Source organism: Palaemon carinicauda, chromosome 24, assembly GCF_036898095.1.
Source record: "Palaemon carinicauda isolate YSFRI2023 chromosome 24, ASM3689809v2, whole genome shotgun sequence".
NCBI classification, from domain to species: domain Eukaryota; kingdom Metazoa; phylum Arthropoda; class Malacostraca; order Decapoda; family Palaemonidae; genus Palaemon; species Palaemon carinicauda.
Window position 1 is genome coordinate 99,618,370 of NC_090748.1, and position 27,253 is coordinate 99,645,622.

General features: G+C 43.0%; 1 protein-coding gene across 1 annotated transcript in view; it reads left to right on the plus strand.

The window, feature by feature from the left end:
- PIG-O (phosphatidylinositol glycan anchor biosynthesis class O) overlaps nt 1-27,016 on the plus strand; it is a 29,176-nt gene extending 2,160 nt beyond the window's left edge. Inside the window, exons 2-8 of the mRNA XM_068348390.1 lie at nt 1,187-1,679; nt 4,173-4,274; nt 4,415-4,627; nt 6,781-8,531; nt 8,929-9,208; nt 17,995-18,109; nt 26,574-27,016. Coding sequence (XP_068204491.1) covers nt 1,213-1,679; nt 4,173-4,274; nt 4,415-4,627; nt 6,781-8,531; nt 8,929-9,208; nt 17,995-18,109; nt 26,574-26,771 — 3,126 coding nt within the window. The 5' untranslated portion in view covers nt 1,187-1,212 and the 3' untranslated portion in view covers nt 26,772-27,016. The remainder of the gene's footprint in view (nt 1-1,186; nt 1,680-4,172; nt 4,275-4,414; nt 4,628-6,780; nt 8,532-8,928; nt 9,209-17,994; nt 18,110-26,573) is intronic.
- Nucleotides 27,017-27,253: the final 237 nt, after the last annotated feature.

Sequence of the window (27,253 nt, forward strand, 5' to 3'; positions counted from 1 at the left end):
AAAGTAGGTAATACAGAGTATTTTAAGTAATGATATATTTTAATTTCCCATCAAATGCGTAAACCATACATTTTTCAAAATGGTTATCCTGTGCTTTATGCATCTTCGACCATTATCTTCAGTGCAATCTACTCAATTGTGTGTCCCTCCCCCTTTATATAAAACAATTATGGGAGATCTTAGTGGGAAACAGATTTTTGTGAGGAAATAAAAAAATACAAATGCACTGTCGTACACAATGCACCAATAGATATGCGTAAATAATACCAAAACTAATTGGAAAATAAATAGTTCATGTGTGCTGTGGGAAACTGGCGTTATTGCGAGACGGGCCAGGAAATAGATTGAAGATAAAACAGGAATACTGTATGGCATAACCTAACCAAGTGAGTTGGGTCCTCTTCTTTACTTACCGGTACAACAACCCCTTCCTAGTAGGACCTTACCATAGATAGAATATTAATGATTCCTACTTAGCTTAAATACCTTTGTAAATGGATTTTATTCCTCTGATTACATGCATGACAGCTACTTATTATGTGGGAAGTGTTATATTTATTAATAATTACCTAAATATGCCGAACAAATCTCAACTGCTTCCTGTTCACATGCCATTTATCCATCCACTAACTAAAGAGGAGGGTGTCAAAAATGCACGAGGTTAGAAGACATCTGTATCGCCAGCCTAAAACTTTATCAAGTCTTCGTTGGTTCAAAATATTAGTAAATGATTACATCAGAGATAAAACAGCATAGGTCCCAAAAGCGCTTGACATTAACGGATGCGTAAAAGTCACTATCACCATAACGGATGCGTAAAAGTCGCTATCACCAAACGAAAAATGCCAAAATGCACATCACTACTATTTCTTATAGCGAGTTCCATGTTGACGAGAAATTAAACCTTCATAACATTACTGTTGATATTTTTATTTTAAATTTATCTACTATATTATTAGATTATTAATATTTTTTATCATTGTTATAATTTGGTTATTTTTGCTATTGTTAATCTATCAAAACATGTACAGTACTGTATGTTATTTCTTGACTTTAATATTTGCCAAAGGATTTGTTCTTGAAATTATAAATAAAACTGAAGAAAAGAACTGTCTGAGATCTTGAGATATAAGTGAATAAAATTTGCTAAATGGTAAAAAACCCTAATTTAACTTTTCTTTTCCAGAATAGTGGCATGGTACTCAAGAAAAGATGGTGCTAGGAGTGGGTAACTGTCAAGTGTTCATACTGATTTTGTGTATTGGCGAGCTTCTCACAGTAGGAATCCTCCTATTCAGCCATGGATTTCTTTTGACAAGACAGGTTGTGGATAAGAAATCGACATGCAGAGATATTGAAGATTTAACGTCTTTCCCGAAAAATTACTCAAGATTGAAGCACAATGATGACTGCTGGACGGCACCCGTCTTCAAAAAGGCAGTGATACTTTTAATTGATGCTCTACGTTATGATTTTGCACTGTATAACAGTTCTATTAAGGATCCCAAGCCTTATCAAAACAAGATGGAAGTGTTTGAGAGTACCATAGGATCACTTCCACGGCACGCACGATTGTATCCATTTGTAGCTGATCCTCCCACGACTACAATGCAGCGTTTGAAAGGCCTGACGACAGGAAGTCTTCCTACATTTATTGATGCAAGCCAAAATTTTGCCAGGTAGGCCTTAAATACTTATTGTGATATCCAAATTTTGCTTATGAGGTACAGTACTTGAATTTGGTTCACTTTAAAGATAATAGTTCAGACAAATGAGTTCTTACATAAATACATTATATACTAATGGTTATCCTTCATGTACTGGCTTTTTGTTGTTATAGACTAATTGGGATTTAATTTGTTCCGACACGAATACAAGCTCTTTTCGTTTTAAATTCGGTAGTAGTTCAGCTTCTGCTGAACCAGCTGGAAAAAAAACAGAATCCGAGTAGTGGAGAAGAGGGAGGAAGATGGATGCGACTGACCATTCTAGTTCCAGCCATGGCCTTGATACAGCTTCTTCCAACTATCCGACCTGACATTTGTGCTTTTTATTCACTACGTGTTGCGTTTTTAGTGTGTTACTGGGTTGTTGTGAGTACGTTTCATGGAGCATTCCTGGCTGTAACAGTTAGCATTGTGAGACTTTCGTGAATAGACACAAGGTTGATCCTCACTCAACTTGTGTGCTGCACAAGGGTCAGCAATGTTCTTTCATGTCCACATGCCCGGATTCAAAACGGTCTGGAGGATCATTGGATGGGCTCCAGCAGGAGGAGGAAGAAGGAGACAGAGAGATTGTTTGCTTTCCAAGACCGCAGCGGGATCAGCTAATCCAATACCTCCTTCCCCTAGTTTAGGGTACAGGTGTGTCTCCACTACCTCCTCTGGTGCATGAAGCTGGTTTGCCTTTGCCTTTACCTTCACACATTATATTCAAAGTGAGGTATTCTATGGGTCCCTTGAAGTAGTTAGTCCCTCTTTCTCTCCCCAATGCTTTTCTAGGAAGGAAAAGCTCATGTATGTCTGGTTCTCCTATGGCCTCCAGGATTTGCCGATGTCCAAATCTTTTCTGGACCTCGTCAGGGTAGACGCTGATAAGAGGGTGGCTTTGTCTAGAAAGGGAACCACCTCTAGAAGGAGACAATCCTTTCAGTCAGATCCCCTAAGTGATTTAGTTTATATGAAGATGCTTCCATGAATGAGTCTTTTGCCATGCCAGGGAGATAAGGACAAAGATGACTTTGACCCTAGTTCATCTGGGAATGTCAAATAGCACAAGCATCACTGAAGGTCCCCCAAGGATACAAAAGCGGAGGAAAAGGCCCTGAAAGGGGGCTTCATACTCACCAATAATTAAATCTCCTTATTTTAAAGGATGAAAGGTATGTATATATGTAGAAACAAATAATAAAGGATTCAGGTTTATATAGCTAAGAAAAATACAAATTATTTTTTTAAGATTTGTTATTTTAAAGCACTCTTGTTCATATAGCCAAGAAAAATACAAATTAGCTTTAAAGTATTTTTTGTTCAGTAAATGGTAGAAATTTATTCATGATGAGGTAAGGGCTTGTCCCTTCTATCTGGTAAATAACCCTTGTTAGCATGGATTGGGTGACCTTTTTTATTATAATTATTTAATAAATGAGTGCTAAGCCATTTTCAGTAAAAATTGTAGCCAAATCATCCTTTTTAATCTTGTAACTTGATATATAGTAAGGGCCTTCCTAAATAAGTAATGCCTGTATCATATGATTTCTATGTCAAAACTTGGAAGAAATTGTTTTAATAATTGGAGTATCCAAAACATTTAATAAAATAAACAATAGTAGTAACAAAGAAATTGAGAAATATCATTGTGTATTTATGAATGGGATCTAATTCTTGATGTTCATACATAGAAGAAATGTGTTCTAGAGAGCTGTCCTCCCTAAAAATTACTTTACTTTGAATGTGAAAGATAAAATAAGACCACTTATAAAGATTGCATATAAGGTTGCTAAAGTAAAACAAGATATAAAGACCAACATCATAATTTACATTTAAAAGATGAAACTTCAAAAAGAAGAAAAAAAGACTAAATTGTTTGTAATAAAGCTGAAAAAACAATCTACTAGAGTAGGGAAAAGTATTTTAAAACAACATGAGTAGTACAGGTTTTACTAAAATCTAACAAGCATGTAAAAAATCTAGCAAGTCTACCAGAAACATCTTAAAGTCTCCTCATGGCCAGACTGAACTTAAGGCAACATTGTTTATGAAAATGGAAAGTTAATTGGATTAAAGAACCATAAACAGGAGAGTAATGTTGCAAGTATAATCAAGAGTTTTATTATTGCTAAAGAAATACTGTAAATACTGTATGTTATGTTTTGTTGTTATCTTTACATAGCTCTGAGGAAGAATTTTTTTGGACAAGTTTGTCAACAAAATGTACCTGAACTATTTTTGTATGTACAATCACTCCAAAAACTATCACTGCACGTTATGATCTAGTTCCGAATTAATTTGTGAGTGCTGTGATATTTCAGGGATGTTGGCTGAAACAAATCCCCTTCCCAGTGCTTATCGTCTCTTCTCAAAACGATTAACCGAAAGTATGCACCGATAGTTTTTAGAGCGAGTGAACATTAGAACATTTTCATTTTTAACCATATTTTTTCCCAACAGTGAGGAGATAAATGAAGATAATATTGTCGATCAACTGGTTGGTTGTGGGAAAAAGATCACCATGTTAGGAGATGATACCTGGGGTGGCCTTTTCCCAGGCCGGTAAGATGAAAATTATTTACGTTCATTCTTGATATTTGGATTTACTTTTGCCTGTACGTTCTTCAAAACTTCATGACCTAAAGATACTACTGTACTAGTGTAGTCATGCTGTTAACTGTATGTTATTTCATGTGTTACAGGTTCAATAGATCATTTATGTATCCTTCCTTCAATGTAATGGATCTCCACACAGTAGATAATGGAGTGATCAGCCACCTAGATGAGGAATTAGCACGTGATGACTGGGATGTTATCATCGCTCATTTTTTGGGCGTCGATCACTGTGGTCATCGTTACGGTCCAGATCACCCAGAGATGGAAGAAAAGTTACTTCAGATGAATGAAATGATAAAGTAAGTTGGAGTGGTTCTGGAGAAAGAGCTTTATAACAAAGATATTATTCACCGAAAGTTAATTTACCTTTAAATCATAAAAGTTCAATATATTTTGGGGGTTAATGTGTTGTGAGGTCTCTGAGAACTTTCCTATAAAAGGCTCGAACGGGGAATCCAATACTGTACATCATAAATTACCTAAGAAATACTGTCTCCCCTGCTCTAGGGCCAGCGTTTTCGTGTGCAAAGCACGTTCACGATGTGTTTAATGGAGACATATGAGCTCAGGCTCTATTGAACTCATCACAGCACTTCTAATGCTGAAATCATCTGGCAACAATGATTGGTCCTAACCAAGAACAAATTCTAATCTGGAGACGATGTTACCTGCTCACTAACTTCCGCCAAGCTGCCCTCTTTCATACTCAGAAGGAGAATCAAATATCTGTCTTTCCTATACAAGGCTAGGGAGGAGGAAGGGTCTTTGAGACAGAGAGATAACTCCCAATCTCCAGAGAAGACTAACCTGAAGTTGGCACTTAACAAATCTCATATCCACCAAGAACCAGAGCTTCCCGGTCAGCCCCGTTTACATCTTGCAGAAGTGTCGACTGCGTTCCTTCTTTTCATCTCTATTTGGTACAGTTGAGAGAGGTAAGAGTAGGAGAAGAGTCAGAGGACGCTGGAGGTGGCAGTCTCCTCCTGAGGTTACCACGAAAGGGAGAATGTCTGTCAAGCCATTGGGCAGTTGCACGGAGCCTAAGAGTGGACAGTAGAATTTCTTTATTCAGGTTACCCTCAACCTTTCACCAGCACTCAGACTCCGATGATATTATTATCATGGCCACTGAATTCGATCAAAGCCTTCGCTCTATGGGCTAAAGTAGAGAAGATGCTGGAAAAGGATGCACTGCAAGTTGTAAATGGCCCACAGAAAGTATCTCCAGTTCATCCTCAACTAGGAGGCGTTCCAGTTCTAGGTCCTCTGCTTTAGACTGGCGCAAGTGTTCACCAGCGTGTTAATTCAGATATCAGCAGATTTTCTTGTCTCCATTCGCCATGGGAAGCTACGCTCAGTATCAGCCATAAAAGACTATCGCTCAGTCTTGAGCAAAGTCTTCAGGCTAAAGGACTTGGATCTTTATTCCTTATGGGAACTTTCTATGCTAATGAAAAACTTTGAACAGTCCTGTCCTCCATCGGGGGATATTTCTCGTGTTCTCCAGTCGCTCAAAAAAGGCCCCTACAAACCATTTATCAAGATGTGCTTCAGATAGAGATTAACTCTCAAGACCATTTTCCTCCTTGCTCTATTCTTAGTTCAGTCATTTCTTATGTCTGGGGAGAAGTAGTTAAGACAAAATTAACTTTCAGAATATAATATTCTAGAGCTGTACTGATAAAATGCAATAACATTATTTTTTTTTTTTTGTCATTTACTAGAAAATTTAAGATTCTCCGAAAGAATTCTTTTTCCGAGACGAAATTAAAATTCATGGAGAATTTCTGGTAATTAATGCACAAATTTTCAACTTCCTTTTTTTTTTAGTTACTCTGTATATTTAAAAATAAAAACAAATTCTCATATTTATTCCATAAACTTGTTTGAATATTTTAGTTTCTTTACATTTAATCATCAAATATTGGTTGAAATACATGATTTAAAGAAAAATTGAAGTAAATCCTTTTAACCATGGAACCTTATATTATAATACGGCCTGATGGAATTTGAGCCACTTTCACACTTACTATGAGTAGATTTCTTTTGTGTTTGTTAATGAATCATTGTACTTCACATAAGTATATAGTAATTAAGTGGGGTATGAACCATCCCCTACGCAGGATTTTGCTTTTCCATCTCTTTGATCGGCTGTAGGTGTTAAAGCTCCAGAGAAAAGTTTTGATACTAACCAGTGTTATATAGTGTTGGGCCTTACCTTCCTGAAGTAAAAATTCTTGGCCCTTTTTTGGAATGTGAAATCAGATCTTTGAAGTAAATGCATGGCTTCTTTTTATACCAAAGTGAAAAGTTCTAGTAAGGTGATGACTGTATCTATAAAACAAAATTTCTTTCACAAATTGTCATATTGTTGATAAAATACTTGTACTTTGTCCCATTATATAAATTTTCCATTTTTCTTTATTTTGATATTTATTTTGTTTATTTGCAGGAATGTGATGAAGACCATAGAAGATGATACATTGCTTTTGGTTCTAGGAGACCATGGCATGACCAAAACTGGTGATCATGGCGGCGACTCATTTGATGAAGTAACAGCAGCCCTTTTTGTATTCAGCCACTCTCTCGACATTCCATCACGGTCACAGCACCCGTCTCAGCAACTCCCTGTAGCGCAGGTCGACCTAATCCCAACTATAGCGCTGGCCTTGGGAGTTCCAATACCATACTCAAACTTGGGAAGAGTTATTGAGGATCTTCTGGTTACTGTTAATCACACTTCTGAGGAATCTGCTCTTCATCAGCTTTTTAGCCTAGACTTGAATATGCATCAGGTGGCAAACTATTTAGAGGAATATAGGAAGCAGGGGAGCGAGTTTCCCGATGACATGTGGCAGAAGCTCGAATTATTAAAAGGAAAAATATCAGAGGGCCTTCATGAACTACCCCTCGACAAGCAAAAGCAAGTTTATGTGGAGTATCTTACGCTGGCAAAACTTATGTGTGAGGAGGTTTGGGCAAAGTTCAGTATGTTAGGAATGACAAGTGGTCTTTTACTTATGGCCATTGTGATTACGTTGGCTTGTCTTGTTTTGTCTAGTGAAGTAATGGCTGATGAAGAAATGTTTATTGTTAATCGCATTTTTTATATTACTCTCTTTATCAATGCATTGTTTGTTTTCTCATTTTACATTAGCGTCGTCATTCTGGGATTAGTTGCCTCTTTAGTGCTGGCAGTGTTTTTATATTTTTATAGGAGTAGGTTTACAAATACGTTTGTTAAAATTGATCTTTGGGAGGTCTTTCCATTGCTTATTGCCCTCTCTGTATGTTTAGGAACATTTTCTAATAGTTATGTTATTGTAGAAAATTACATTGCAGCCTTTCTCTTAGTGTCACTTGTAACAGTACAAGTTTTCTCAAGTTTCATGAAGCAACAGAAGAAAAAGTCAATTTATGGTTTACCAAACAAACTTGTGAAATGGGCGAGCAATTATTGGGGCCTTATGAGCATTTCATCTCTCCTTGTAGTATTAGTTTGTGTGCGCATTAGTTCATTGTTTTGGAAGTGTCGCGAGGAACAGCCATGGTGTGTACCAGGCCAGGTACATACAACCTTGGCTGGTCTTCCCCAGGTTATGAGGAACTGGCGATACTTCACTAGCATTTTTTCAGTTTTCCTATTGACATGGTTACCTCGTCATTGGCTAATGATGTGTGGTAGCTTGAATGGATCAAAATTAGGCGTAGTCTTAGTAAGGAAAATACCTGCAATTTGCAGTATCCTTGTAGCAAGTCATTGGGCTTTGCAAGCAGTGCCATCTTTGCAGAGCTCTCCCTTAAGGATGTATGTTGTATTGCCGCCACTGTTAACGTACTTTTTTGCAGTATTCCTCATAGCGATCCTTTTCTTTGTCCCGCTGCTGGTTTATGAGGTGCCCCCTATAAAGAATGACATAGGGCCAGTTACGGAAAACCCTTACACATGTATTCCTCAATTGTATCATAGCTTAAAAGCAAAGTATAGCTCAGACAATTCAAAGAGACAAAGCATTCCCATAGTTTATGGCCTTGCAACGGCCGTATCTGCTCCGCTGGTTGGGGCTCTGACTGTGTTGCTCATTGTTGTTGTCCTGTTGGCTGGTGATGGGGTGTCCCCTGGCATCCTCCTTTTAGTGGGCACTACGGTAGCATGTCTTTGTGCGCAAGCTGCTTCAACCTGGATGAATGCGGAGTCCTTAGGTAAGAATAATTTGATTTTCTGAATTAAATTTATTTATAATCAACTGTTCTGAACTTTTAGGTAATGTGAATCTGATGTTTTCTTTCATGATAGTCAAACCTCAATATTGTGAAAATGTTTATATGCTTTAGTTGTTTAAAGAAAACCTGTACAACTTTAAAGAACAAGTGGTAATATTCTGTGTGAATGGTTTTAAGCATATAGGTATATCAGGTATGACACAGAGTGGAACATGTGGGCATTTTATTTCCTGAATTTTCCGCCTCTCTAGAAAGATATAATTAATATCATTTAGCCTGATTTTAAAAGGCTTTGATGATCTTGGGCCACTAAATCTCTCAAAAGTTTTTAATATATTGTAAAGATATTTAAAGTTTGGAATTTTCTCTCTTTCAGAGGATGTAATGAAGCCATCTTTGTCATCTATGTGTGTTTGGTTTATGCTGAGTCTCCACTTTTTCTACAGCACAGGGCATCATGCCACATTTCCATCATTGCACTGGTCAGCGGCTTTTGTTGGTTTCGAAGGCCAGTGGGGCAGTAGTAATATTATCCCTGCCATTCTTGTTGGATTCAATACATTTTCAGCCCAAATCATATTTGCTTTCTCAATTCCACTTTTAGTGCTGTGTCCACTGTCATTTGGAGTTGTCTTCCCAAAGCTTAGGAATAGTAGGTAAGTATTGTAGCATTCTTTTTCCCCCAGATTTCATAATTGATATAACAAAGAAAGGTACATGTAACCTTTCTTTCTTGGGCGATTATTTTATTAAACTGTTTTTTGCAACATGGTTTTTAAGGTAGTTTGTTACGTTACTATTTTGAATAAGTACAATACTAATACGCTATGTCATTTTGATCTGTGTCAAATTCGACTTTACACCAATTTTTCTAGAGTAACATTTAGTTTGTCAAATGACATTATATTCGACTTGTTTTGCTGAGATTTGCTGCTGGTTCTCATTCCAAAAAAAGACCTCACAACTAGGGTCATTTCCGCTAATGACTTCAAGTTTTGTGGTAAGATAAAAGCTGTCATCGGCTTCATGATTAGTGACGAAAACATCAATATTAGTTATATTTGTTTAGCAAGTGAGCAGAAATTTCAGTAAATTTTGCCCCTTAAAGTAGGTTGTTTTTATCAATATGAATATCAATATGGGATACATGGACATTTTCCTTGTAAACAAAATGTTTTTCAATATTAAACTTACCCGATAATCATGTAGCTGTCAACTCCGTTGCCCGACAGAATTCTATGGAGGGATACGCCAGCTATCACAATACTAGAAGGGGGTGTATTTACCAGCGCCACCTGTGGCCAGGTACTCAAGTACTTCTTGTTGACACCTCCTCAATTATTCCTCTGTCGTGCTTCCGGCAAGACGTTCTGGGATACGCTTATGTTCTTGGAGTATTTTCACGACTTTGGTGAAGTATTTCTCTTTGATTTCGGCTGTCGCTTTACTGGAAACTTCTATATTAGCTTAGTTAGCTTTTGGAATTAATTTGATTAATTATGGTGACGAGAGAGTATGAACTCTCGTTCACTTCTCAATGGCCGACCCTTCCCTTAGACGGAAGTGTTGGTGTCTAAGAGAGTATAGACTCTCTTTCTTAATTTTGCTTAACAAAAGTTATAGATTTATTTTATATCTCTCCGCCTCTTATAGGCCTCTTCGATTAACTTCCTTTTATTATAAACTCATTAAAATTAATTTTTATATTTGTTTATATTCGACCTTCCTAATAGTAGGCGGTCTTTTACCGAAGTTAATAAACTTTGAGCCCGTCATTTCGGTTTTACCTGTTAACATATTATGCTATTTCCGCCACAGAGTTTGAAAGATTTTCTTTGACAGTCTCGTACTGTTTTCAAAGCTGAACTAACGTTTTGTTTTGTCTCTGCAGTTGTTGACGTTCAGAACGTTCAACTTGCACTCTATCGTTACGATAGAGAAAGAATGTTCACGGTTTCACGTTGCAGTAAGAGTAACCGTGTCTAGCGTTTTGTTCATTCTTTCTTAACTTAATGGTTTTGATCCTAATAAAGGAACTTTTCGGTTTTTTTTCCTTTAACAATAATATGTTTTAACGATATATATGATTGGGCTCTTCTCTCAGGTTCTAAGTCAAGAGAGAGAGAGAGAGAGAGAGAGAGATAGAGACGGAGGGAGAAAGAGGATAAACGTTTCATTCAAGCCTGCCAGGCGTACGAGTAACGTCGTTATCGTTTTTTGCTCTTCTCCCTAGTCTCTTTAGGGGAAGAAACTAAACGTTTCTAGAGTGATCTAGTGTTTAGTCTCTTTCCAACCACTGAATTATCTTTCATTAGATTTTTCTGTTACATTGTAATTCTGTTTTCGCAATTACTAACTTTGAGAAAGGATAGAATTGCGTATTTCAGGTACAAACCACTTAAAGTTTCGAGTTCAGTGAAATAAGTGCAAACAGAAATCAAAGTGATAAGTGATTAGTGCGTGAGGGTACTTTTGTGCGCGCCAGTCGTCCTCCCAGTCCGGGACCTCTTGCAAGCTCCCAAGCCCAGGGGAGAAGCAATGTCGAAGGGCATAAGGGTTCAGCAGGCCTTGATCGGCGCACAGAAGTATTCTCGGTGGTTGTGGGCGTGTCTTACCGAGACCGTCACTCCCACCCGCAGACGATTGAGCCCTTATTTTGCTCGTCTGCAGAAGAGATTAGGGGAGAAAATAAAGGCAGAGTAACGCTGGTCTCAGGTCTCAAGACTTCTTAAACGTTAAGTCCAGACCTATGCCAGACGTACGAAGTTAAAGTTCACAACCCGAATGCAGTCATTGGGTTAGCTCTGACTCTCCTCAGTCATCAGTTGATTACACTCCGCCTAAGAGGAGTAAGGTTCTGCCACAACAGATCTCTGCTGTTAAGGCTTTACCTCAGCAGAACTTAGTGTCTGCCGACCCCAAGTTAACTCTACTGCAGTCCATACAGTCACAACTTTCGGTCTTGATGCGTGAGTGTCGGGCTGAGAGTGTTGCACCTCCTCCTCCGCCTACACTCCCTCCACCTGTTCTCGCTCCGCCTGTGCTCGCCCAGCCTGCACCTGCTCCGCCTGTGCTCGCCCAGCCTGCACCTGCTCCGCCTGGTCGCAGCACCATCTGCCAGGCGTACGATGTTGTGAACTCTACTACAGTCCATGCAAGCACAGCTTTCGGACTTGATGAGTGAGTGTCGGGCTGAGAGTGTTGCTCCTCCGCCTCCGCCTACACTCCCTCCTCCTACACTCGCTCCGCCTGATCACAGTACCATCTGCCAGGCGTACGATGTTGTGGACTCTACTACAGTCCATGCAAGCACAGCTTTCGGACTTGATGAGTGAGTGTCGGGCTGAGAGTGTTGCTCCTCCGCCTCCGCCTACACTCCCTCCTCCTACACTCACTCCGCCTGATCACAGTACCATCTGCCAGGCGTATGATGTTGTGGACTCTACTACAGTCCATGCAAGCACAGCTTTCGGACTTGATGCGTGAGTGTCGGGCTGAGAGTGTTGCTCCTCCGCCTCCGCCTACACTCCCTCCACCTACACTCGCTCCGCCTGATCGCAGTACCACCTGCCAGCAGTTCCACCTGCCAGGCGTACGATGTTGAGACACGTGCTGAGTTTGCTGTTCCCTGTGGTGTTCAGCCTCCGCCTTTCTTAAGGCAACCTTTACATTGGGATCAGGAGGATTATACCTCTCTTCCTCCGCCTCCACTTGCTGCTCCACCAGTGATGCAACACTCGGTTGAGGTACAACAACCTCTCCCGTCCATGAGTCAGTTTCCTCAGCTCTTGCTGCAGCGAGCTCAACCCTCCATAAGGCAAGCACCACAACACCTTAGCCTTGCGCCTCAGGAGCCTCAGCTTGCGAGACATTTACCTTGTTCTGCGCAGCCTCTTCCTCATCGCGCTCCGCTCACACCACAGGAACTGGAACTTGCTACTCCGCTTCCGCCAACCGCTCAGCAAGCGCAACCCTTGGGTTCAACCACTCATGCTAGGAGTCAGCCTCCTCCACCCATGCGCCTTCCTTCTGCTTGTCTTTTATTCAGCCTTTGCAGACTGAGCCTCAGGTGTTCCCTCATCGGAGTCTTGAAGAGGAAACCACACTATTGTTGTTCCAGCTCGTTCTGACTCTGCTGTTCAGCATACCATGGTTTAAACCCCATGCAAGCATGCATAAAGCACTCTAGCACTGGTCATGGAATTTCTGAGAAATGTTAAACGCCATGCACACGCTCTGCTTTCCTTTCAGCAGGCTCTGCTTACAGCAGGCTCTGCTTACTACATGCTCAGCATTCAGCATGCTCTGCATTCAGCATGCTCTGCATACAACATGCTCTGCATACAGCATGCTCTGCATTCAGCATGCTCTGCATACAACATGCTCTACATACAGCATGCTCTGCATACAGCATACTCTGCATACATCATGCTCTGCATACCTTACCGCATGCTTCTCAACACATCTTGGGTTGTTGCCAACTCACTAGACTGTCAAGCAGTTTCATAACGTTGCCTTCTAGTCTGCTGCTTTGCACCAGTGAACCCTCACTCAGAGAACTTAGCTTTTCTAGGATAAGGTCCCTGTAGATGAGAAAGTTCTTTTCTCCCTCCTTCTGATATTCCCTTGAGGACTCTGTCATTTGGAGGGAGCCTTTAGCTGCATAACCTCTTATGGACTTTTATTTAAGCATAACATGCTTACAGGGAAGGTAATGGTTACACTTCAGCCACTAATCCCGTCTGTTACCACACCTGCTCCCATAGACCTTGAGCTGTGTTGCATGACATGCAATCCAAGCTTAGTCCTTGTTAGAGGATTTTTTGTTTACGGAGTCAATGTGTCACGGGGAAGACGTTCAACAACCAACAGAAGGGACTTGTTGTGACGCAGTGCGGCAACCTCAGCAACCCGTTAAGGAGTTGTCTGTACGACCCAGACAGTCTAGACAGATTCGGGTTGTCACTGTACTTCCTCGCTTGCCCATGATTGACAGTTTACAGACTGTGCAGCAGTATCATGATCTTGTGTCCGGCTCCGTCAGACGACTGGCTTTTAAGAGCTCCCTCAAGTCGTCGCTGTCTGGAGATTTTCAAATGGACTATGGATCTGACCAAGGAACTGGGCCTCCTGGTCAATTTTGAGGAGTCTCAGCTCGTTCCATCCCAGACCATTGTCTCCTTGGGTATGGATCTTCAGAGTCGAGCTTTTCGGACTTGTCCGTCGGCCCCAAGGATCTTCCAAGCCCTAGAATGCATCCAGAGCATGCTGAGAAGGAACCGATGCTTAGTCAGGCAGTGGATGAGTCTAACAGGGACACTTTCATCGCTGGCCCTGTTCATCGAGTTAGGGAGACTCCACCTCCGCCCCCTTCAGTATCATCTAGCTGCTCACTGGATAAAGGACATGACGCTAGAGACGGGCTCAGTTCCTGTTTCCGAAGAGATGAGGTCTACTCTAACGTGGTGGAAGAACAGCATTCTTCTCAAGGAAGGTCTACCTTTGGCTGTTCAGACCTCCGACCACCGTCTCTTCTCGGACGCTTCGGACACGGGCTGGGGTGCGACACTGGACGGACAGGAATGCTCGGGAACATGGAATCAGGAGCAAAGGACACTTCACATCTATTGCAAGGAGCTGTTGGCAGTTCATTTGGCCTTGATAAACTTCAAGTCCCTCCAGCTTAACAAGGTGGTGGAGGTGAACTCCGACTACACCACAGCCTTGGCTTACATCTCCAAGCAGGGAGGGACTCATTCGAGGAAGTTGTTCGAGATCGCAAGGGACCTCCTCATTTGGTCAAAAGATCGAAAGCTCACGCTGGTAACGAGGCTCATTCAGGGCGATATGAATGTCATGGCAGATCGCCTCAGCCGGAAGGGTCTGGTCTTCCCCACAGAGTGGACCCTTCACAAGAATGTTTGCAGCAGACTTTGGGCCCTGTGGGGTCAGCCAACCATAGATCTATTCGCTACCTCGATGACCAAGAGGCTCCTCTTGTATTGTTCTCCGATTCCAGACCCAGCAGCAGTTCGCGTGGATGCCTTTCTGCTGGATTGGTCCCATCTCAACCTGTATGCATTCCCGCCGTTCAAGATTGTCAACAGGGTACTTCAGAAGTTCGCCTCTCACAAAGGGACACGGCTGACGTTGGTTGCTCCCCTCTGGCCCGCGAGAGAATGGTTCACTGAGGTACTGCAATGGCTGGTCGACGTTCCCAGGACTCTTCCTCCTAGAGTGGACCTTCTGCGTCAACCTCACGTAAAGAAGGTACACCCAACCTCCACGCTCTTCGTCTGACTGCCTTCAGACTATCGAAAGACTCTCAAGAGCTAGAGGCTTTTCGAAGGAGGCAGCCAGAGCGATTGCCAGAGCAAGGACGACATCCACTCTCAGAGTCTATCAGTCTTAATGGGAAGTCTTCCGAAGCTGGTGCAAGGCCAATGCAGTTTTCCTCAACCAGTACCAATGTAACCCAGATTGCTGACTTCCTGTTACATCTAAGGAACGTAAGATCCCTATCAGCTCCTACGATCAAGGGTTACAGAAGTTTGTTGGCAGCGGTTTTCCGCCACAGAGGCTTGGATCTTTCCTCCAACAAAGATCTACAGGACCTCCTTAGGTCTTTTGAGACCTCAAAGGAACGTCGGTTGTCCACTCCAGGCTGGAATCTAGACGTGGTCCTAAGGTTCCTAATGTCATCAGGATTTGAACCGCTCCAATCAGCCTCTTTTAAGGACCTCACATTAAAAACTCTTTTCCTCGTGTGCTTAGCAACAGGTAAAAGAGTAAGTGAGATCCACGCCTTCAGCAGGAACATAGGTTTCACATCTGAAACGGCTACATGTTCCTTGCAGCTCGGTTTTTTGGCTAAAAACGAGCTTCCTTCCCGTCCTTGGCCTAAGTCGTTCGAGATCCCAAGCCTGTCCAACATGGTGGGGAACGAACTGGAGAGAGTACTTTGCCCAGTTAGAGCTCTTAAGTACTATCTAAGAAGGTCAAAACCATTACGAGGACAATCAGAAGCCTTATGGTGTGCTATCAAGAAGCCTTCTCTACCAATGTCTAAGAACTCAGTTTCTTACTACATCAGGCTTCTGATTAGAGAAGCAAATTCTCATCTGAAGGAAGAAGACCTTGCTTTGCTGAAGGTAAGGACACATGAAGTGAGAGCTGTGGCTACTTCAGTGGCCTTCAAACAGAACCGTTCTCTGCAGAGTGTTATGGATGCAACCTATTGGAGAAACAAGTCAGTGTTCGCATCATTCTATCTCAAAGATGTCCAGTCTCTTTACGAGTACTGCTACACCCTGGGTCCATTCGTAGCAACGAATGCAGTAGTAGGCGAGGGCTCAGCCACTACATTCCCATAATCCCATAACTTTTTAACCTTTCTCTTGAATACTTTTTATGGGTTGTACGGTCGGCTAAGAAGCCTTCCACATCCTTGTTGATTTGGCGGGTGGTCAATTCTTTCTTGAGAAGCGCCAAGGTTAAAGGTTGTGATGAGGTCCTTTAGTATGGGTTGCAGCCCTGTATACTTTAGCACCTTTGAGTTGATTCAGCCTCCCAAGAGGAACGCTGCGCTCAGTAAGGAAGACGATCTTATTAAAGGCAGAGTAACGGTTCAAGTCGACTTCCTTACCAGGTACTTATTATTTCATTGTTATTGTGGATAACTGATTATATGAAATATGGGATACTTAGCTATCCTTTAATCTTGTACACTGGTTTTCACCCACCCCCCTGGGTGTGAATCAGCTACATGATTATCGGGTAAGTTTAATATTGAAAAATGTTATTTTTATTAATAAAATAAATTTTTGAATATACTTACCCGATAATCATGATTTAATCGACCCTCCCTTCCTCCCCATAGAGAACCAGTGGACCGAGGAATAATTGAGGAGGTGTCAACAAGAAGTACTTGAGTACCTGGCCACAGGTGGCGCTGGTAAATACACCCCCTTCTAGTATTGTGATAGCTGGCGTATCCCTCCATAGAATTCTGTCGGGCAACGGAGTTGACAGCTACATGATTATCGGGTAAGTATATTCAAAAATTTATTTTATTAATAAAAATAACATTTTTCCCTTTTTATATTTCAAACACTGAAGAATTGTATTTATCCGGATTAAAACAATATTTTCTAATGGGGTGAAATGAGTCTAGTTGTGCTTCACATACAGAAAGGGTAGCCTAGACTCTGTTGAGTTGTTAGTTTTTTGAAAGAGAAATTAGAATTTTCCCCATGCTTTGCCTATTTATCACACACAGTAGTACAATATATTTCTATGAATATAATAAGGTATATTTTAAGAGTTACTTTTACTGAGATTTGTGATATAAAAGGGAAAGAGAGGTTGATAGTTATGTCAAAGGTGAAACTTTTCATGTATAACCAAAATTTAAAACTTTAACATTAGAGAGAGAAAGAGTTACGGAAAACCCTTACACATGTATTCCTCAATTGTATCATAGCTTAAAAGCAAAGTATAGCTCAGACAATTCAAAGAGACAAAGCATTCCCATAGTTTATGGCCTTGCAACGGCCGTGTCTGCTCCGCTGGTTGGGGCTCTGACCGTGTTGCTCATTGTTGTTGTCCTTAAGAATTGCACATGAGGATGACAAAATTCGTATTATGTTATTGTTGGCTCTGAATACGTGCTTGATAAGTAAACGTGTAATATTTAAATGTTTTATTCATTGCAGCTGATGATTTTATGTCCTTTGGAGCTGGCAGTAGCCTTTCACATTCTGTCGAATTCAATATTCATGAGTTATTTAATTCTTTCTTACAAGAGCAAACTTATTCCTTTAAGATTTCTTCAATTTCTTGTTCTGAAGTAATTTATCTATCTATCTATATACCAAGGCACTTCCCCCAATTTTGGGGGGTAGCCGACACCAACAATGAAACAAAACAAAAAGGGGACCTCTACTCTCTATGTTCTACTCTCTATGAAGTAATTTATAGTTTTGTTAAATTCCACTTTACTTGTATATGCTTTTCATTACATCCACCAATGAAGTTGGAAGGAGGTCATGTTTTTCGCTCGTTTATGTGTTTGTTTGTGAACAGGTTCCTCGCCATAATTTTAATCGTAGAGTAATGAAACTTGCAGGGATTAACTTATGTAAAAAAGCTGGAAATGTTTAAATTTTGGAAGATCAAGTTCAAAGTCCAATTCACGTAACCAGCCGTAAGTTTGAACATCGTTGTCACAGACTTCAAACTTGGTTCATGTTTGAGTGTATGAAAATCCCCGCCAATTGATATATAGTTCAAGGGTCAAGGTAGAGCAAAAGGTCTAGAAATAAGCTGCCACGGTAGAGGTCTGTGCTCTACTGAGTGCCCCTGTAGTTATCTTTGAATTAGTCCTTCTCTGTTCCTATATATAAATATTAAACATTCATTTTGATATTTTTCTTGGTTTTAGGCTAGAGGGGGAGGACACGCGACAGGGGGAGTTTTTATTTGTCGACGATCGGAAAACAGCTGCGGGCTCCCTGCTGTTTGCTTCAGTATTCTACATTTTATTGCATGCTGTAAAGGTGAGAATGAAGTTCTTTGTACATTACCCTTATTTTTATTTTATATGATTTACAAGTTAGAAAGTATGGAAATTATATCAGTTTTTTGTTGTAAACTAAATTAGATGTCATTGATTTAACTTTTATTTTGGGATCCACCTATCATTAGATTTATGTATCTAACAGGCAAGTGAATTGAGCGATGAAATCACTTATGGAAATGCTGTGTAGGTGTATGTTTATGTAATGAGTGATTAATAAGAAGGGTGATGAATTATTAGTGAGTACTGTATTTGATATATGTAGATGATGTGGTTTTTATAGGTTAAAGTCAAAGAGGAGTTGCCGAGTCATAAAAATTGTCTGAAACCATTTATAATTAAGAAAAAATTGGAAATGAATGCCAGTAAAACAATAAGGAAAAGGGCAATAGTCACACATACTTTTACCTTTCATGCATCACCCATGAGTGCCATGGGTGAGATACATACCCAAAAATGGGTAGTTTTCATTATTCAGGGCAATGTACTGTATCCTTTTTCATAACAAGTAGCATTAAATGTAGTCAAGAACAGTTCATTCTCTGTACATAAAATCTGATGCAGTTTTCCCCAGAAGTGTGGAAACAAAATGTTGTTAAGCCCTTAAAGGGAAGTAGATTTTTTTTTTCTTGGTCTGCAAATATACTACACTACTTTCTTCACCCACAAAGATAAGAAAATATTTTGCCCTTCAACTAGTTATGCTCTTATGCATAGACCCACAGTGGAAGAGTTTTTGAACCAAACTGATTATTGTATTAGAGCTATCTCTATCACCTCCAAACTGATTCCTATCTAAAGAACTAATGATACACCAATGGAAATACCCCAAGAGGAAGGAGTTTTTAACCAAGCAGACGTTGTATTTTTCAGTATTCACCCTCATATAGATTTATGTTTGGAATTCTTGAAATGCTTGTGAGATATTTCTATCTAGATATTCAACTTTGAGACATGCCCTATGTCTATAGCATTATTTACAGGAGGGCAGACGAATGTCAGGAGCATGAAGCACCAGTCACAAACATTTGTTTATTTCTGAAAATTTTATTGATCTATTAGATTACAAACAAAACCATATATTTCCTCTGATCTTTTAATGTTAAATTGAATGTTGAGAAGTGTATTGTAGTTATTGATAAACTTCTGATTGTTTAGTGTTGGAATTAAGATTTTCATTTTTGAAAATAGTAAATAAGGAATTGAATAGTATTATGAAATCACTATTTGATGTACTGTAGTACTGAAAGCTGACTTTTTACTAATACTCAAGAAGAATAAAATGCAAGTGAGATGTTGTAACTGAAAGTTCATGAGACATGCTGATAAAGTTAAATGTTTAGTTTATCTTTATCAAGGGTAGAGATGCCAATTTTATTCTGTAATGTAAGTAAGAACAGTAAACTTTTGATTTGTTCATATATGCTGTACTGCACGATTTCATCCACAAAAGCTGTTTTCTCATTACCTGTATATTTTGAGATTTATTTGACTCGACACTTTTCTTCGCAATCCATTTTACTCTGTAGAGTTGTGGTTCTACTTAATTTCTTACCCAGATTATCATTTATTACATGTTTCAAACATCAATTATTACTCCTAGACATTGGTCATATAATAATATCATGAACTTGTGTTCATTGTAGGTTCTACTTCAGAATGGGTATAGTCTTATGCTTTGAATTTGTTCCAACACAGACTTACCTCAAACTACTTTCTTAGGAGTTACCTGGAATCTCCTCTCAACCGACCAGAGTTTTGTGTAGTCTACCCTACTTCCGTTTTCTGTGGGGACTAACCCAAGCGTAAGGAGAACGTGCCCTGAGGGTAGTCCTGAGCTAGGTCGGCGTTAGCTTGGGTCTCGCTCGTCAGCAAGTTCTCTGGTCGCGTCGTGATACCATCGCGCCGCTCTCCATTCTCTTGTGACCCTTTGTGTCCCCGACTCGTGTGTCCCACGTGGTTCCCGCGTGGTGTCTCTGTGCTTTCCCTTGTGTTCTTGGGTGTTCGTGTAATTCCCTTGTGCTTCCCAAGTGTTTTCCTTATCCTTTCCCTTCGTGCCTGTGTCTTGTGGTTGTGTTGTGATGGAGCAGACCCGTCGTTGTCCTGGGCCTAGAGCCGGGAAGTCGAGTGGAGTGTTCCTATCCAAGCCGGAGGTGAACCCGCATTCCCTTTGCTCTTCCTGTAGGGGTAGAGTGTGTTCTCCGACGGATACGTGCTCGGAGTGTGTTAGCTGGAATGAAATCCAGGGTGCGTTATAGCACAAAGAAGAAGAAGTCCTCTAAACGATCCCCCAGGAAGGCGAGCATCTCTTCGCCATTGCCGTCGCCAGGTGGAAGGTCTGACGAGGTTTCTGTCCCTTCTTCCCCTACCCAGGGTAGGGGACGAGGTAAGTCCATTGCGGGGAAGGTGCCGATGGCTCTTCCCCAAGAGTTTAATATTCATGATGTGGGGGTTGCTGAATCTTCACAGGCTAGTGGGGGGCCTGAAAGTGCTTTGTCTGGGGTTCTTGGAGAGACTGCCCTTGTGATTGGGGGCACGTCTCCTCCGATGACCCCATATGGAGTAACACTGTTCCTGTCTCTTCGCCCGCGTCTTGGGCCTGTGTTTCAGGTACTTCAGCAGCTGATGGCGTCCAGGATAGGTTGGACTCGACGGTAGGGGAGCCCTTCGGGTGGAAGCTCCCGAAAACACCAGGTAGGTCCCCGTTGCGGTTGGAGGATGGCCTAGATTCCTGGTTCCCCAGCATAGTGCGGCCGACCTCCCTTCTACCCCCTCTTACGGCGGTTCCCGACTCGTTTTTGCAACCCTTGACCTCTGGAACTCAACAGTTCGCGAAGACCTCTGTTGCCGTCGGTCAGGTTATGCAGCATCGTCGGGATCTTCGGAGGCCGGCTCATTGGTCTCTTCGGAGGGTGAAGCGAGGAGGGGGCGCCGACGGAGGAGGGAGAGATCCAGGAGCAGGCGCTCCCGCTCAAGGTCCCACGCAAGGTATAGCAGAAGACGATCCAGGTCACCGAGGAGGAAGTACAGGAGGAGTAGGTCCCCCAATGGTGAATGGGTCTTCGTTCCCCGCAGGAGGGTCGGGGACTTCGACTAGTTTCAGCGTTCTCCAAGCCGCCGGTCCAGAGATGGTTCTCCAAGGAGGCCCTCGGCCAGGCATAAGTATGACCCTCGCAAGGAACAGAGCGAGAAGGCCTCTTCAGGTAGGCGTAAGGCCGCGAAGCTTCCGGCTCAACCCGCCTAGCGGGGGGAGCCGCGCTTTTGGACGGGCAGCCTAGTCGGGTCAGCACAGCTGACTCGGCCCTTGGACTTGCAGGGGCGGCTTCCTCCGTCGGGCAAGCCCACGGAAGCCTCGTCCTCGTTGTCCTAAGACGTTTTACGGACGGTAGTCTTCGCCGACACGGCGATCCCCGTTCCGACACCCGGACCTAGTGCGGAGGTTCCCGTCGGCACAGACCGTTACCACCACAGGGAGGTGCTCGTCGAGTCCGGGCTACAACGACCGATGGAGGTGCCCGTTGACCCGACACCTCGGAATCAGGCAGAGGGTGTTGCTGGTGACAGGGAAGGTTCCCCAACCGAGGACTCGGCATATCGAAGGGTGATAGGCCTTATACGGAGACATCACCGGATCGAAGAGCCTGTTCCAGCCGACGAGGACTCCTGGCGGTCCAGCCTTAATCGACTGATGGAGGCCCCCGTGCTGCAGAAACCCTCCCTGGCGCTGCCTGTGGCCAGGGATTTGGTCCTGGGCCGTGCCCAGGTAGACAAGATTGTGGCGGGCAATGCCGAAGCCCCCAAGTCACAGAGTTCCTCAAAGTTACTCCAGGGACTCAGGTCCCAGAGTAAGTTTTATGTCCCAGAAGGACAGCGACCGGGAGCCTGCAAAATAGAGTCTTCCCTTGAAGTATTGAGCCAGGGTGCCCCAGAAGGCAGAGCTGCATCAGCCCCGATTTGTTTTTCACAGTCGGAGGCTGCGATGATGGAGGAAATGTCCAAAGACTCGGTCCACGTCGCCTCCTGGTTGGACTGGTGGGCCTCCACTCTGGTAGGTGTTCAAGCCACCTACGACTTGACAGACCCTGCGAAACAAGACCTCCTGAAGAAACTCATCATCTCTGGGGGAAAAACCTTAAAGTTCCTGACTTATCAGTCTCTTGCCCTATCAGCCAACTGGGTGTTTAGGAAAAGGGATACAATCTTGGCCAAGCTTTCCCGGAAAATCCCTGACAGAGAAGCAAGGGCTTTGAGGAGCCTGCCTGTGTGGGGTGACCCCCTGTTCCCGTTGAAACAGTTGGAGGAGCTCATGGAAAAGGTCTCAAAAAGGAAGGATGTGGGCGCACCCAGACCCCACTCCGTGAGGAGGCCCGCTTACAGGAGGTCAACGTCGGATGGCCCCGCTACTTCTCATGCCTCTCCTAGCCTGACGAGGAGAGATGCTCCATCTACCTCTTGGGCTCAACCACCGCAGCCCCCCCGTAGAGGAGCTCCAGCAGTGTCGGCCTCTTTTAGGACGGCATACTCAGCGTCCAGAAGAGGGTGTTCAGGCCTCTCCTCCAGGAGGAGATAGAGTGGGAGGCCCCCTACTCCTGCCCAAGCCTCAGGTTGGGGGATGCCACAGACAATATTGGTAAGCATGGAGGGCTCATGGTGTAGAGCCCTGGACAGTATCCGTACTGAAAGAAGGGTACAGACTCCTGTTCTTAACAGAACCTCCGCCTTTGATTCCAGCCAGTCTGGCGGAGTGGCTAGCACCCAAGGACCCCTTGAAGAGGGCAGCCCTTCAGGAAGAAGCTTCCACTATGATGAAGAAAGGTGCAGTGGAAGTGGTCCTACATCCGGGCCCAGGCTTCTACAGTCGACTTTTTCTGGTGGAAAAGGCGACAGGGGGATGGAGACCGGTGATAGATCTGTCAGCCCTCAACAAGCTTGCAAGACGGACTACAAAATGGACACCCCAAAGTCGGTCTTGCAGTCCTTGAGGGAAGGAGACTACATGATGACCATAGACCTCAAGGACGCATAGGCTACTTTCAAATCCCGGTCCACCCCTCAAGCAGGAAGTTCCTCCGGGTGAAGTGGGGTGCCCAGATCCTACAGTTCAAGACCATCTGCTTTGGTTTGTCAACAGCTCCCCAGGTATTCACGAGAGTCTTCACAACAGTATCTGTGTGGGCTCACGAGCGGGGTATTCGCCTCATTCGATACCTGGACGACTGGTTACTCCTTTCCTCCTCAGAGGGAGTTTTAAAGGAGCAAGGTGTAAAACTAATTCAATTCTGCAAGGATCTGGGTATCATGATCAACCGGGAAAAATCAAATCTGTCGCCCTCCACCAGGATGACCTACTTGGGGATGACACTGGACTCCCGACTAGTGAGGGCCTTTCCGTCGGAAGAACGGTTGAACAACCTGGAATGGATCCTCCTGCCTTTCCTTTCGAGACAACCCAGGAGAGCCAAAGACTGACAAAGGCTAATAGGGCATCTAGTGTCATTAGAGAAACTCGTTCCCCAAGGGAGGCTCAGGCTCAGGAGCATCCAATGGAACCTGAAGGGTCTCTGGAACCAAGTAGACTCGCTCTACAAATTAATCCCCGTCCTGCCGGAGACAATACCCTCCCTGGAGTGGTGGCGTTGTCGGTTGAATACTCTCAAGGGGATGCTCTTTGCAACCGAGCCTCCCGAGATGCGTCTGTTCACAGACGCCTCCAAAGAAGGGTGGGGGGCACATCTCCTCAACGAGACAACGAGAGGAACCTGGACGGACGAAGAGAAAAGTCAGCACATCAACGTCCTAGAGTTGAAGGCAGTCCAAGAAGATTGCCTACAGTTCGTCGATCTTCTAAGGGGAAACACAGTGGCGTTGATGTGCGACAACGCCACTGTAGTCGCGTACATAAAGAAACACGGAGGTCTAAAATCGAAGGAGTTGTGCGATCTCGCTCTGGAGATCCTGGATTGGGCAGAGTCGAACCAGATCGTGATTTCAGCAAGGTTCATTCCAGGCAAAAAGAACGTCCTAGCCGACGGCCTCAGCAGGATGGGACAAGTAGTGGGAACAGAGTGGTCCCTCCTCCCAGAAGTAGCCAGACTCATCATTCAAAAATGGGGATCGCCGGTGATGGATCTCTTTGCAACCAGACTGAACGCACAACTCCCCGTGTTTTGTTCTCCTGTCCCAGACCCAAAGGCGGCCTTGGAAGATGCTTTTCAACACAAATGGGACAACCTCGACGTGTACGCTTTTCCTCCCTTCACATTGATCAGGCAAGTGCTCAACAGAGTTCGGACGGCCCGAAACTTAAAGATGACTTTGGTAGCGCCCTGGTGGCCCGAGAGGGAGTGGTTCGCGGATCTAAGGGACCTGGTATGTCTTCCCCCGTGGCCTCTACCCGACAGGCCAGATCTTCTATGGCAGCCACACTTCCTAAGGTTCCACGACAATCCTCAGTCTCTAGGCCTTCACGCCTGGAGACTATCGAGCGGCTCCTGAGGAAGGAAGGATATTCAACAGGTACTGCAGAAAAGATGTCACGTTATCTAAGACGGTCTTCAGCAGCTGTCTACCAAGCAAAATGGGCTACTTTTACGAAATGGTGTGCCTCAAAGAACATCAAACCTCTCAAAGCCTCGGTCCCAGATATTGCGGATTTTCTAGTGCATCTCAGAGACGAAGTGGGCATGTCAATTCCGGCTATCAAAGGGGTACGTGCAGCCTTGGGCCAAGTCTTCCTACTGAAGGGCATCGACCTGGGCACCTCTAGGCACATTTCTATGCTCATCAGGAGCTTCGAACAAGCTTGCCCTCCGCAGGCCTCCAGGGTGCCGCAGTGGGACTTGGCAAGGGTATTGAAGATGTTAAGTGGACCGCCGTTTGAACCCCTGAAGGATATAGTGGACAGGGATCTCACTCTCAAGACGGTCTTCTTGTTGGCCTTGGCCTCTGCTAAGAGAGTAGGAGAGATCCATGTGTTATCTTACGACATCTCTCATTCGAAGGGGTGGAGGGAAATCTCCCTCAAGTTCGTCCCTTCTTTCGTGGCAAAGACTCAGAATCCAGCGGTCTGGGACCCAAGGTTCGAGAGATTTTCAATGCCGGCCATTCCTAGGACAGGGAATCCAGAAGATTTGAAGTTGTGCCCCGTCCGTGCCGTTAGAAAGTACCTTGAGAGGACTGCCCATCTCCGCCCTGGTATCAAAAATTTTTTGTCTCCATGGGTGTTACGAAAAAGCAGGTATCTAAGAATACCATCTCCTTTTGGCTGAGACAGGTTATTGTCAGGGCCTATAATGAGGAGGGACTGCCCCTGCCAGGTACTCCCAGGCCCCATGACATTAGGGGTCTAAGTACTTCTCTAGCTTTTGAGAGGAACATGGCGGTGGGCCAGATCCTTTGAGCAGGCACCTGGTCGAATCAGTCGACCTTCACAGCGCATTACCTCAAAGATTACTCGAGGAGGTCTTTAGACGGTTTTTCTATTGGGACAGTCATCTCCGCGCTCCAAGCGATTTAACGGTGAAGCCCCAGGTACAATCGTGGATAACAAAACCAAGAGACACAGGTTCGTTCCCTTTCACCCTAGTCCCCGTTTTTCCTTTCCCTGCTCGGAGATAACCCCACATACAAACCAAAGAAGACACGTCTCTACAACTTCGCCACAGGACTTAGCATCATGGAATTTTTTAAAGGGTGAGTACTTAGACACTAACATGAGCTCTTTGTGTAGTTTTCCCTACGTTTCGTTTTCCGTTATATTTTTGCAACCTAGTTCACATCTAGGTTACTGGACGTCCGGTTAGTTTGGTCTGAAGTTCAGGAAGACACTCCCACCTCCTAAAGTGTAAGTCTCCTAAGAAAGTAGTTTGAGGTGAATCTCTGTGTTGGAACAAATCACAAATTTTAAGTAATTTGTATTTTTCCTAACATACTTACTGAGAACTACTTTTGGGTAATGGCCCTCCCTACCTTCCCCGAGTGCCTTTCTGCCCTTGAAGACCTCTTTGTGCCATCCTAAGAACTTACTGACGAGCGAGACCCAAGCTAACGCCGACCTAGCTCAGGACTACCCTCAGGGCACGTTCTCCTTACGCCTTGGTTAGTCCCCACAGAAAACGGAAGTAGGGTAGACTACACAAAACTCTGGTCGGTTGAGAGGAGATTCCAGGTAACTCCTAAAATTTGTGATTTTAGTCTACTGTAAATCACACTCCAGACTATAGTTTTTCAGTCTACTGTTAAGTACATTCCAGACTGTAACCTTGTTGATTAAATCTTATCTTACAGAAGTAGTTATATGACTTGTAGTTAGTTAAAAATGTGGATGCATTGACAGTGATAGCCAGATATTTATAAGTTTCACATCGGGAGAGTTCAATTGATTGAACTTATGGTTTGTTTAGATTCTTTAAAATTCCTCATTTTCATTTCAAATTATTTTTCAGGTGTTCTTTTCAGCACTGTCGGCCTTCATTCTACGACGACACCTAATGGTTTGGAAGATATTTGCCCCACATTTCATTTTTGACGCTGTTAGTTTCATTGTCACTTGTTTCACTGTTCCTTTGGGAGTGTTATTTACTCTTCGTGTCATCGACGTACTCGACATGTTTGGTGTTTATTTACGTCACAAGTACAGTTGATAGGAAACGATTCTTGGAATGGTTATTACCTCTTTATGTTTTATATGATGTAAATACAGTATGATCCTATATGGAAGACTGAATCTTACAATAGAAATATTTCAATATGTATACTAAGATATTTCACCAATGATATCTTGAATTTAGTATATATGTTGAAATATTTTGAAGTCATCAAGGGAATCAAATATTGTGTTTGTATATAGGATTTTGTATTGAAAATAGAATGGACACCCGGTTTTTTAGATTGTCTTTTATTTGTCCTTTGATAGTCTTCTATGGTGTTTGAGAATGCCTTTTATGCTGGGAAAGAAAGTAGATAATGTTTTGAATATTTTAGTGACTAAATTTATTTCAGTATTGTACTCTTTCCTTGGAATTCAATTTGCTTTTTTTTTTTTAATGTTTTTTCAACTTGGCGAAAATTAAAAACTGAGTTCGTACTGGAAAACAAAATAGTTCTTATGATTTCATTAGGTTGT